At 43.7% G+C, this 13,920-nt stretch overlaps 1 protein-coding gene across 5 annotated transcripts in view; it reads left to right on the top strand.

Moving 5' to 3' along the window:
* Positions 1–13,920, top strand: part of EXOC3L2 (exocyst complex component 3 like 2) — a 465,790-nt gene that overhangs the window by 203,585 nt on the left and 248,285 nt on the right. For all 5 annotated transcript variants that reach the window (XM_086938385.1, XM_086938387.1, XM_086938384.1 and 2 more), the window contains exon 2: positions 5,001–5,700. In XM_086938385.1, the coding sequence (XP_086794511.1) occupies positions 5,022–5,700 (679 nt within the window). In that variant the 5' untranslated portion in view covers positions 5,001–5,021. The remainder of the gene's footprint in view (positions 1–5,000; positions 5,701–13,920) is intronic.

Genomic DNA, 13,920 nt, shown 5'->3' with positions numbered 1-13,920 from the left:
TTTCTCTGTGAGGCGTCCACTCCTGGGCACCCCCAAGGTGGAGGCCAGGCATCCTGTGGGGGCCGTTGTGGAGATTGAGCAAGCTATTGCCCAGAGTTGCAGAGTGGGACTCCATGATTGGATTAGGCACCGTTGCGAGAATGATCAGGTCCGTGGAATTTTGAGCCCAAGACCCGCCGAGGCGGGGAATTGAACCCTGGTCCCAGGCTAGACCTCTGCATCAGGGTCTGCCGCTCTAATCATTGAGCCACACTTCTCCACCGAGTGTGGGGTGTGAGGAAATACTGAATACATGTAAATGTTGTTTCTCATAGTTCTCGTTTGCCTTTTTACACAACCCGAAGCTTCTTTATACCTTGAGAGTATTTTATTCACAAACATATTGCACCAGATCATAGATCAGTTTTCATGCTAGATTATAAAATTCATGGTCAGAGATGTCTTCTTCAATCCCTAGTAGCAGTTTGTTTCAATTTCTTTTATATATTTTATTTATTTTTGCAAAATACATGAGATAATAGGAATGAATCGATAAAACATGACAAAAAACAAATAAGTAATTGCGGCCAATCACTTCACTGTCTAAAAATCAGTATCTTAAGCAATCAGAGCGGGTTGAAAATTATAATACCAACGTAATACATAGAACATGCTACAACCCCTTACAGGAGAAATAAAGACATAAATGAATGACAATCACACTGTGGAAACATAAGACTGAAACATTGAAAGCTTCACAAAAAAGAAAAAGAACCCGAGACATATACACAATTTGGATAGATAAATTAGCATGAGGAGGATGTACACTTCAGGCTCTAAATACCAACTCACAGACCCCCATATTTGTTCACCCAACTTGCGCTTTCGCAGGCTCTGCAAGGCATATAAACTGTGCTCCATATTATAAACTGAAAGGAAGCGTGCCCGCCACATTTCAAACGAGGGCGGTTCACGCTGCAACCAAAAGGATGCAATACTAAGCCTATATACAGCTGTAGCTACAAATATTAAATTGACATGTTGACTTGGTATACCGGTCTCCGCTGATCCCATTTCAACCCCTAAGAGGATCTGCGTGGCTGTTAATTGGAGTGGAGTGCCCAATATGTCTGATAAACATTCATCCAACTGTGTTAATAACCTTCCCAGCGATGGACAACCAAAAAAAACATGGAAATCATCCGCAGATGGATGACCACAGCACAACATTTCCCAATAGCATCCCCAGACCATTTTGAAGTCTTATCCGTTGTATAATTTAGGTTAAAGAGTGATTTGAAATGCTGCGCGGATAGCTCAGCCGAGAAGAATACATTTTTTGCCATTTCTAAAGAAATTTCAATCTGTATATCATTCCTACCTAATTTAGTCCCCCATTTAACATTTTGTAATTCAATATCATTAGCCTTCGTACTTAACATATGACCATATAGCACACCTATCCTTGCAGTTTTCATAATATCTTCTATCAAACAGTTAGTTTGGAAAATGCCTCCACTATTCGACAGATGATTCCTAATTTGTAAATACTTAGCAAAATGCTCCCTAGGAAGCTGATACTGTTCCCTCAATTGTTCAAAGGATTTCAGACAGCCTTCACTATATAGATCCTCCACCATCCTTATACCCTTCCCCCTCCAATAATAAACCACCCGATCCCATACATCTACTGGCAAAAAAATTGAAGATACCAATGGAGTATACCAAGAAAGATTCACAAAACAAAACATATTCCTTACAACCCGCCAGATTTTATATGCTGCCATCAGACTCTTAAATCTCGTGCGCTTATAGTAGCTCCAATCGAGATACACAAACAAACAAATTCGCGCTTTCACCCCCAGGAGCATCTGATAAATTGAAGGACATTCCGCAATGTCCAAAGGGGCAGCCCCGGTTAACAAAACATTCATTGCCTTGCAGCATACAAGCATAGTAATACGACACAAAGTGTGGTACTGACCAGCCACCTAATTTTCTTGGTAAAATCATATATCGTATCGCCCTACGGGCCTTGCCTCCCGACCACATAAAGCGCATACAAATAGATTGAAGCTGTATCAGGCTAGCCTTTGTGATTTCTAAAGGAACACATCTAAAAAAAATAGAGTATTTGCGGGAGAATTACAATTTTTAATAAATTGCATCTCCCCACTAGGGAGAGATGCAGACATTCCGCCTGATCTAGTCGTTTCTTTACCCCCAAAAGAAGACCCTCCCAGTTAGATTTAACCAGGGCAGTTGCGGAGACCCTTAACTTAATCCCCAAATAAATGACCTCCTGGCATACCTTTGGATCAGAGTACTTCGGCATATTGGCACATAACAGCTGGGTCTTAGTAGCATTCAACTTATAGCCAGAGACCAAGCCAAATTTTGAGGCTAGATGTTAAATCTCCTGCATCGCTGTAACAGAGCATGGTGTAATAACGGCAACATCATCCGCGTAGGCGAGAACATTAAACTGGTAAGTTTGTATCGCCACAGGTTGTATCCTAGTACTAGCTTCCAACATTCTTAAAAAAGGCTCGATATATAATGAAAAAAAAAGGGGGGAACAAGGGCAACCTTGCCTAGTACCCCTTTGTATATGAACCACCTCCGACACGAGTCCCATGGTGCTGATACGGGCAACAGGATTATAATACAAAGTCTACAAAGATGTTATAAACTCTTGCCTGAATCCACGGCGCCTCATGACATCCCGCAAGAAGCACCATGCGACTCGGTCAAAGGCCTTCTCTGCATCTAACAAAATTAGACATAATGGCTCCCGGGTTACATTAACATATTCAAACAAAGTTATCACACGACGAACATGATTTACCGTGCCACGGTGGGGTATAAACCCGTGTTGTATGGTAGAAACTAACGAAGTGATTACAGATGACAGCCTGTTAGCTGAAATTTTAGAGTAAATCTTCCCATCCGCATTTAAAAGCGAGATGGGATGGAAAGAACCAGGCAAATTCGCCGGCTTTCCTTTTTTATGGAACACTACTATACAGGCTTCACTCCAACTCATGGGGGGAGCCCCTTTCTGGGCCATTCGCATTGTTGCAAGAAGATCTGCCTTTAAGACAGAGAAAAAAGTTTTGCAAATTTCAACCGGCAATTTGTCGGGCCCTGCCGCCTTACCCCTTGCCAGCCCATTTACTGCTAATTCCAACTCCTCTAATGAAATCGGAGCTTCTAAAGCTTCTGCATTCTGTAGGGAGATTTGCCATACAATATTGATTAATAAGAGTAGAGGCCTCGTCAGTCTCATACTCATTCCTACAATATAGCTTCTCATAGAATTGTCTAAACACCTCTAAGATACCACTATCATTTCCCACAGAGTTGCCATTTGCATCTACAATATGATCTAACCATTGGGCTGCCTCTCTTACTCTTAATTTTTGGGCGAGGCATCTGCCACTTGCCTCACCGTACTCATAATGAATTTGTTGTTTGCTGAAGAATTTTTTTTGCATTTTTCTTAGACCAGTGAAGATTCAATCTTGCCTTACTTCGGGCCACTGACGTGATCGATTCAGTTATATCCACACCCATCTGAATTGCCTGCACAAGTGTCTCCTCAGCCAGCATTTTGTTTCAAGATGACTATAACTTTATAGGCCATCTTGGCGAAAGAGGATATCCATTTATCTGATCTGTTTCCATATGTTCTTCGTGATTAAAACAATGAGACTGTCAGTGTTGATAACTATGTTTCAACATGTTAATTGGAAGACCTCATAAATTGAACTGGGAGTATTTGTTAGGCATGAGGGTTGAAACACCATGGCTGCAAGTCTGATTGAAAAAGAAATATAACATTCAGAGTGCTATAGAACAAACAGTGGGGAGTGAAGCTACTGAACGAACACGGATAGGACTTTAACTCCTGTAGAGTATATAGTGTTTCAAAATGTTGTAAAATGGGGAAGAACTAGGGGCTAGATGTGCGAAGATTAGGAATAGTGATTTCCAGATCACAAGTTCCTGGGAATCACAATTAGGAAATCGCTATTTCTAATGTATGAAACTCTTTTTGAGTTTCATTAGTGATTCCTAATGGGTCGCAAACAGACCTACCTCATGCATTTTAATAAGGTTTGCCGCAATATGCGACCCATTTGCATTTGCAGCCATCACAGGATGGTGGTCTGCTGGAGTCAGCAGACTACCATTTCTGTGATTGCTTTTAAATAAAGCAATCTTATTTTTTTTAAATACCGCCCATTTTGTTTAAAGGAAACAGGACGCTTATAAATAGGAAAAAATAAGTGTTTAAGTTTCTATTTTTAAGAGCAGGCAGTGGTCCGGTAGACCACTGCCTGCTCTTAATCATATTTTCTAAACATTTTCGAAGGGTAATGGGACCCAAAGGCATCCCATACCATATGGGAATGAGTTACCACCACTTTTTACATGTGGTACAGTATTACTGCTTTGTGACAGGAATTCTGTCAAAAAACAGTGATACATACCATACTAGTATTTGGAAGGGACAACGCCAAAAACACGTCCTTCCAAATACTGAATCGCAAATGCAAATTGCAATTCAGTGACAAGTTATGGAATCACTTTTCTCATTTCGTACATTGGAAAAGGCTTTTTTTCAGGTTGCACATGGCCCAGTTTTGTGAATCAGCCCATTTGTGACTGGATAAATACTTTGTACATCTGTCCCTAGACATCTTATTACCAACTCGTATTTCCTTTAACCTTATCCGCATATGTGTACTTGTGTTTAGATCATTGGCCCTCTATGCATCCCTTAGTCATATACTATAATCTTTTGTTTCTAGAACAGTTGAGATGTATTCTGCTTCCTGTTACAGTGGTACTAAATAGGTTTGGCCTCTCCTAGGCAGTTAGCACCTGTGTTAATATTTACCTAGTCTATCTTGTTAGATTCTGGTATACCAGTGTCACTGGAGAATCCAAGACCCACAACATGTACATTTTCCATCAAAATGCACCTGATTTTAACCTTTAATCTTTTCTTTCAGGTTCTTTTTTAGGCCGTGAAGATGCCTGTCTTTAAGAACTCCTACCAAATCAAAATGGCACAAGTCAGTGGCAGTTCTAATGGAGATCTAATCCTGGAAAACAGTAGTGAAAGTAACAATCCCTTTGATGAAGGCATGGAGGAGAATGAGCATGACTCCTTGGGCAATGTCTCCCCTGCAGGAAGTAACCCATTTGATGAAGATGAAATAGAGCTTCACCATGAACTGCTCAATGGCAGCCTGCCAGAGACTGCCAGGAGGCGTGGAACTCTTGAAAAGATAGTTGGCCTGTCACCCTTTAAGATGGTTAAGACCAAGAAGGGGCACAACAAAGAGAAGCAAGTGAATGGTGACAGGCGGTCCTTCCTGGGCAAGATCATGGACTCTTTGAATGAGGATCACAGCCTGAAAACCACACCTGAAAAAAAAAAGATGCGAAGAAGCTCTGAGGACTTCAACATCCTTCAGATGCTTAATGGCAGGCGGAGGGAGAGTCTGTCCAGCTTGGATTTGAGCCCCACTGAAGGGTCAAATGGTGGCAGCGACACTCTAAAACGCTTGAGCTTCCTTAAATTGGGACGTGTAGGGAAACCGCGTAGGGTATCAATGGTTGACAAGCTGCTCCAACCAGGGTCAATTGAGCACATACAATTGATGGAAGAGGTTGAGGATGTTGAGAAACCCAAAGAACCCCTCTCAGGTTTGTGTGCCAATTTTCTCTTTGAACCGTATCTGTTGCATGGTGTATAAAAAATACAGTGAGCAAAAAATGAAATTTGTGTAGCAAACAAAGAGAATACTTGGCAGAATGCAAAGTAGCTGTCCAAGGGGCATGAGAATAATACTGTTTATTCGAGATTACGTGACAACAGGTAGCTTGCAATGGAACCCACTCTCGATGGGGTGGGGTGGGGCACATGGTGTGTCTTGAAACCATACCAAAGGCCAAGTACTTTCTTCCTTGTGACTTTTACCCCTACCACTACACTTGTATATTTACTCCCGTCTCCTTATGTCCTGCCACCTGGGCAATCAGGTTGACAAATGTTTAAAAATCTGCTTTGGATCCTGTCTCTGCACCGTGTTTTTTTCTTTTATCTACCCTACAATTTCAATTTTTTTCATGGTTGTCTTGTCACCAGGGAGACTATGCTAAGCTAAAAACAACTGCCTGCTTTGTCCTAAATCATGCATCAGATATGCAATTTTACTGGAGTGGGATGAGAGGAGAAAAGAGTCAGTGCTGGGAGGTGAAGCTAGTAAGCATTAGCACATGTTGGGAGGATTTAACAGCATTGCATGTGATCCTCTGAGACCTGAGATTCGTAGGTAGTGTACGTACAGGGATCTGTAGTAGAACAGAGACAAGTGAGCCTGTCAGTTTGGCTTGCTGCACTATTCTCTTGGTAATCTGTGGTCAGATGCTTAGGATATTTGAAGGGTACCATGTGTACTCACTCCAGTGACTTCTCTTAAAAGGCCTTGTCCTGTATTTGTATTTTCTTGTTGTGTTTGCTCTGTTTGTCCTAAGTGGCGATGAGCATGTCCAGACGTAGGTCCCTCACTCACTGTTCCACTTGATTCAAGCTAGCCTGGCTGGTGAGGAGTGATACCCCGAAATCGGTCCCAGGATGCTTGTTTCCAGTCCAGGGAGGACCTGGCTTGGCAGTTCGCGCTGGAGTGTTCCCATGAGGAGCAGGGTAGACTGGTTTGCATATGGCTGGGTCCAAACTGAGGTGGCATGTTGAGGAAAAGAGCAATGGATTCAAACCAGATCACTTGACTGGGGCGAGTGGTTGGAAAGTTTCAACACTCGGTCCATCATCTTATTGTATTTTCTGCATTTAGATTCAGAATTATTATGATGGAGCATGAATTGTGCAAGGTCCTGTACCCACCTGTCCACAAGCAGCCCCTTTCACTCTGCAGTCCTCCAGCGGTGCACTGTGAAGTTGAGTGCAGGACTTGGCCCATTCCACACACCCCATAGGTATATAACCCCTGTTGCTCAGGCCTTCTTTCATGTGCAGGGGGTGGGTTGGCTGTAAGCGATGTACCCAACTCGCTACAGGCAGCCCACCCCATTGTGCAAATCCTAAACAAATTGTATTGGCAATAAGTTCTTACTTGTTTTATTTATCGTTGAATCCACTGATCTAGTCATGCTTCTGCCTGCAGCTGAAGGGAAATTGGCAAGATCATTTATGCTCTTCTGTTGTATGGAAGGTAGTAGTACTCTCGTAGGGCCTCCTTTGTTAATGAGTACTAGTGACTGCTCTGGTTAAGGTAAATATAAAACAACTTTGAATTGACCTTGTTAACAAATGTCCTCAAAACACTAAAGACTAGTTCAATTAAACTTCAGTTTTTGCCACATCGATCACTCCCTAGAAGACAAACAATTTGACACGGCAGGATTTTCTTCACACTCTTAACAGTCTTTTGCACCCCCAAGTTGTCTTGTGCACAGCCATTCAGTCTGTGATATCAGCAAACGTTACCATTGACGACTACATGATGGAGTCATCGACCTTACAAAAATGAAGCCCTTCTTTTACTTATATACTATGAGAAAAGGGAAAAACAATAAGCATCTAGCTGCTGTGCACCCTCGGAAAGACCCCCATCAATAAACAAGAGCCATTTACTCTCTGTAAACCCTCAAATTGCTTAACTACCTTTGCCTCTCCAGTACCCACAACGATCCATAACAGTTTTTTAAAGTTTTGGATAGTGACAGACGTTTAAAGCCGACATTCGGTACCCAATTCAGAAATGTTTTCTTTTGAGCGGTTCTGTCTTACACTTGATTAGTTACCTCCAGTAGACTGTCTTTAGACTAAAGTACTTCAAGCCATGATAATTGAAAAAAACATGCAATCTCACCTTTGATATTGATATTGCCATCATTGCAATAAATCAGAAATAAAAGCCTGACATATGAGAACATGCCTGCCCTGCTGTTTGTCCATTCCTGGAGACAGGGAGGTAATTCATGAGCAAAGATTCTTCTTTGTCTACAGTGAAGGTCTCATGTGGCTCAGATGTTGTGGTAGTTGAGCTTTGCTGCCTCTTGTATAAACAGGATGGAGTGCCTGGGTGAAGGATCTGCTTTATGGGTGATTGGTGGAGCTCATCAGCCTCATCCTGTGCTTCACCCTGCACTACAGGATTGCACCGAGAGAGGAGGACTTACATGATGGTTGTTTTGGGGCACAGCACCAAGAAAGTATAAAGCGTTGTCAAGTCCTTAGTCCAGATGCTGACTTGTTTACCATGAGTCGCTTATATTCGCCAAGAAATTAAGGCCGCGAGAATCACATTGCTCAGTATGTGAAACGTACAGCCTTTGCCTTCCGAACATGCATAAGATCACAAAAGCAACAACAATACAGGCACATCCTTGTTTGACTCTCTACCAGATTATTTGGCCTCCTAAAAATCTCCCTCAGGGTATTTTTACTTCTTCAATGTCACTAGTGCAGAAGCTGTGAAGTAGGCCCTTATCCCTTCACTTTTCCTGATTTCATCTTAGTCTATTTAAAATTTTCTAAAGTACCAGATAAAGATTACCCTTACTGCTTCTCCTTGCTTTAACCAAGCATTGGGGAGTTAATTAGAGTTTTAAATAATGGTTGACTTTAAATTGAAAATAATAGTATACATTTAGTGTTACCACAAACAGGAAAAACTAAAGGCTGTTTTAGGAGGCAGTGAACACCCTGACTACCAATTTGCGCTTTTCAGGGTTTGAATGTTTTGCAAACCTACACACTTTCCTTTCATCTAAGGTTGGTAAATTGTGTGCCTTTAAATTAGAAAAGAGGTACGTGTTATTATTTACAGTGATTAGAGATTGCATTAACTCCAGCTTAAATCTCTATGTAAAAAGTTGTTAACCGAATTGTGTGAACTCACGAATTCAGCAAGTGGGCGACTTTAAAACTAAAGTCGCCCACTTGCTGTAAGCCTGCCTAACCTTTTGACACAGTAAAGCTAAACGCCCGCTTCATGGTAGAGTGAGTGTGCATTCCAGGAAAAACATGGTGACAATGCTGCCCTCTTCTCATGAGTACCTCTGTTTGCTGTGCCTCTATTTCAAAAGCAGGAACACTTTCACCAAGCACTATTGCTTGCTTGTGAATGCAGCAGTTGATGCTTTAGTTGGTCAAGCAGTTCTACTCAAACTGTTTCAGTAAAGGTGAGCCTATTTTCTGCTTTATTCACCTTTGATCTAATGCTTTCTATTCTGATTCAGCGATACCAACGGGGATGATGGACGGAGCATTTGAGCAAATCAAACACTCACCCCCAGTCAACTGATCTGGGTTTAATCCATCATCATTCTTTAGCTCACTCCTCCACCCCAGTTCAGTCATGGCCATATGCAAATCAGTCTGACCCTGTGCCTCATGGGAACAGTCTTTAGGGGGATAGGGAGGGTGTTAGCAACAGTTCGTTATATCTTTAGGCTGAATCCTTGCTCATATAAATTGAGTCAGAAGTTCATTGTTGTGTAGAAAAAGGCTTCTTTATTGATTTTAATAAAGACATGAACAGCCGACACGTGTTTCGCCCCCTATGGCGATTCGCGCCAGGGCTTTTTCAAGGCTGTAAAAGATCACAATATATATGTTTAAAAAGTTGTCTGAAAACTGGCCTTTGACCCCAATACCAGTTTGTGAAGTGTGAAAAGAAGAAAGGGAAAGTGATTAGAGTGAAGCAACAAGATTCCAGATTCATTAGTCCATTGCTTCCATGAAGAGAGTTATGTGTAAAGAGAGAGAGAAAAAAAAGAGAAGTGCTGTTTTAGAGATTTGTGATAATAATTCTGAGTTGAGGTTTCTGATAGTTGATCAGTGACGGAAAGAGCCGAAGTGACAAGCTTAGAATATAAGAAAAGAAGTAAATACCAGTTGGGAGGAAGCGTTCACCTTTGTGGTTTTTTGATATTACAGTGTTTTAAAGGCTGGGAATTGTAATGGATTGCTCTATCTGATATGATCTGATTCTCTGATTTTCTTTTGGCTAATAGTCAATTTAACTATACTTATCGCCTTATAAACAGCCTTTAAAACACTGTAATATCAAAAAACCACAAAGGTGAACACTTCTCTTTTTTTTCTCTCTCTCTTTACACATAACTCTCTTCACAGACTCCACCGTTTCTTAACCATTCTTGTTCCATAGCCTTCCTACTTGTCCAGGGGGCTCCAGCTGCTTCACCAGGCCGGGTTCTCTATCCAGCTCCATGAGGCAGGATCACTCCTCTGCACTTTTGGGCTCTGGGCCAGGCCTCTTCTCCCGATGTCAGGCTGCCAGGCCGTCCTCAAGCTCCCTTATTTCTCTGCGACTTTGTTCTCGTTGCTGTGGACCGGGAATGCAGGGCGAAGTTAGACTTATTCCCACCAATGTACACAAGAGTTGTGTAGCTCCTGATACCCGCTGCGCTGGACGTCGCTTCGCAGGTGTATTTAGGAGCTTCTACCATGACTTGCGGCATTTCACAGCTCAGCCAGTGTTCGTAGTACTGGGTCTGGGTCAGGTATTTATAGGCCACAGTTTCAGTTTCACTTATGCGTGAGCAACCCCGGCTCACCTCTCGTGCATAAAGCTGTCTTCGTTTCTCTGCCTTAGCCTCTGTCTAGGGTGTAGGTCCTCAGCACACTTCAGCATCCACCTGCAAGTCTTCAGGGAGTCTGTGTGAGAAGTTAGCCTGGCATATGATGCCCGCAAGTCCTTGTGGGCACCTTGCAGCAGTCTAATCGACTCTTATTGATGGTGGTTGTAAAGTCAACTTTATAGAAAGCTATCCTAGTGGTAGCATGGACCAGCAGTCATCAGGCTAAGACTTAGGAGAGCGCATTAAGCAAGTTGTTTTACCAGTTATAATCCTTTGAGTACCAAATGAAAGCACACCACACAAGGTATATATCAACTATATATGCATTTATTCTAAACACAACCCCTCTGCACTCTTTATGAGGTCAGAGGTAAAAGTACATTACAAGAATCTCAATTAGCGTACGATAAGTTGCACAGTATACGTTTTGCCCTAGGGGCCTCACAAACCATATACTAAAATAGTGGTATAAGAACCACGTGAGAATTAGAAAGCAGGCCTGGTGCCTGTGGAATTGCTGGGGCTACTCTAAACAACCAAAGGTTAGGAAGCAGGAGGCCCTCAGGAGATGCGTGCAGTGTCTAAACACAGCCGCGGGTTACCGTTGACTTGCTATGGGAAACAAACAAGTTACAATTTTACAATTTAAGGATACTTCCGGATGGACAGGAGGGCCAATACCCTCGAGACTACCAGAGTACTCGTGTTACCTCACCCACGGAAGCCGGGTGCATAGGTGTCTTTTGATGTCGGGTTTCGTCTTCCATTTCAATGGAGAGCTGCAAAGAAGTGCTGCGGGTGACCAGAGGAAAAGTGTCTGGGTGGATCCAAGGGTGGATCAAAGATTTGAAGAACCTGAAAGCAGAAGGGACAGAGTCTGTGTCACTTGCCAGTGACCAGGATGGCGATGGAAAGCTGCCAGCCAATGTTGGTTGATTTCAGGTGAAAAGGTGAAGTTTGTCTCTTCAGCCACGAGGACCAGGAGGTGCCGACGATGACCAGAAGCTGGATTCGAGCTGCCCCACAAAGGATCTAGTTGACTGCAGTGTTGGTATCCGGATTGGACCCAACAAGCCTTGGCAAACGCAACCCACGCAGGATGTCAAGATTGGCTACGGTGCAGACTAGCAAGGTCTGTGGCGCTTCTCCTTTGCAGGGGAGCTGGAGCAAGCCTGGAGCAACCAGGAAAATAAGTTAGATTCAAAGGAAAGTCTTCGGGGGGCTTACTAGCCAACGGACTAGGAACCTAAAAGGTGCATCGAGCTGAAATGCAAAAGCGGGGCCCACTGGACTCTCGTGAAGTGGGGGCCACTGAACTTCAGTGCAATTGGTGCTCGGGTCTGGGGCTTCAATCACCCCAATGCACAACTTCGGGATACCTTGGGAAGTCGATGCAGGTAGCAAAATGCAGGATAACCAGGAGTTCCGGTCCCACATCTCTCGTGTCCGCCACGGGTCTCAGCTTTGCTGTGAGCGAAGGTCGGGGTCAGAGATGGCTGGAAGTCCATGTCCTGTGTCGCAGATTCTTCAGGATCCAGCGGGAGCCTCGAGGAGACTGGCAAAGTTGCTGTTGGTGCCTGTTTGAACAGGGTGGTCACTCCTTGACCACAAGGAAGATGTCTTCCATCTTCCAGTCGAAATGGAATGTCCAGTTCCAGGATTTATGTTTCAGAGTTTCGGCCAGGGTAATCTAAAGCCCTAGGGACTGGTTTTCTATACTTATACTAAGTTTAGGGTCTGGACTACCTTTAAGGTCCGTCCTACGGGTGGACCTGGGAAGGGGGTGGTTACACCCCTTTCCATTTGCCCAGTTTTCGCGCCAGAGCCAGGGCAGAGTGCCCCAGCAACCGGTTTGAACTGGAAAATGCATGGAGCACCTAGTGTGCCCCAGGCAGTGTCTGGAAAGTATTCACTGAATGTAGCCCTCCCTGCCCCAATACACAAAACCTTATCTGGGGAGGTGCCAGCACCTCCCTGGATAGGAAACCTATTGTCCAGGCCTCCCCTGCTGGAGTTTCATCCAGCAGCAGGAGGGCAGAGTTGTGTCTGTGGCAACAGCATCCATTTTGTGATGCTGAGGCTCTGTTTAACTTTAACCGGGTTTACCAGTAACTACATGTCTTCTCCCTCTAGAAGGGGGGAATGCTACTCCCATCACCAAAACTGGTGGGCGGGGTAATATTCCAAAGTGTTTGACACCTTACACCACATGTTTTGATAAAGCCAAACCAAAGTTAGCATTAATCGCGAGGATTATAATGCACGTAATGGTATATGGTATGGCTATATCATAGAACAGCTATAAGGAGATAATTCCGAAAGCTGCAGAGGGGCTCAGCTCATGCTAGGGCACCCTCTCACATAAAACCAAGCACTCTACCTCCAGGATTGTCGAGGTCTGCCTTAGGAGTGGCTTATATGGGTATATGTGTCTATATAGGTAAATTGATATAGGTATACTATATCTAAATAAGGGAGGATTACACCACCTTACCCAGGCTGTGGGAACAAACGTGTGGTGTCAGTTTGGAAGACAAACCAGGGGTGGCACAATACATGCTGCAGCCCCTGGTAGGCCTAGGGTGCACCCATGCCCTGGGTACCTAGGGTACACTATACAGGGACTCACAAGGGTGACTCAGTAACCGATCTGGTATGTACCTAAAGTAGAGGGTATAAATTTAGAGAGAGAACAGCTGGGCTGTGCGCCTGATTAGCAGATCCACGGCCACACTAAAGTTGAAAAACCAGAGAATCACAGCAAAAAGTGGGGGTAACCATAGGAAGCAGACCCTACTGTCCTACAGTCTACATCTGCGTATAGTCCCTTTCTCAGCCCAAAGGGTAGCGTATTTGACCACTCGGAAGGCTGCCTTAGCTTCCTAGTGCAGGCGTCTGCAAGCGATCCTCCTGCTTTCATGCCTCCTTCTCAGTCTCCGGTAACTGGGCTAGGCCCCTCAAGCACAGTCGTCCAATAGGTCTGCACCCAACCTCCGAGCCTGTCTCCACCGGGCATCCAGGCCATCTTATAATGCGGCAAGAAATATGGAATCAGCACCCATAAAGGAAATATCTTAAACAGTCTCTGGTGTCCTCAAGAAATGAATCTCATAATAAACAGGCCAGGACTTGAATGATGCTTCTTTTTCAATTCTTTATTATGATGATCCAAAACAAATTAAAAATCCAGAATTACATGCAAATTTTTCCTTTTAGCCAACGCGTTTCGTGTCATGAATGAGTTTGGGGTGCTGCCTAGGGGTGGGCGGCCAGCTACGCTCCGTGCACGGAGTGTGC

This window comes from Lissotriton vulgaris, chromosome 9, assembly GCF_964263255.1.
Source record: "Lissotriton vulgaris chromosome 9, aLisVul1.2, whole genome shotgun sequence".
NCBI lineage: Eukaryota > Metazoa > Chordata > Amphibia > Caudata > Salamandridae > Lissotriton > Lissotriton vulgaris.
The sequence above is the reverse complement of the archived record's forward strand: the minus strand, read 5'-3'. Positions and strand labels throughout refer to the sequence as shown.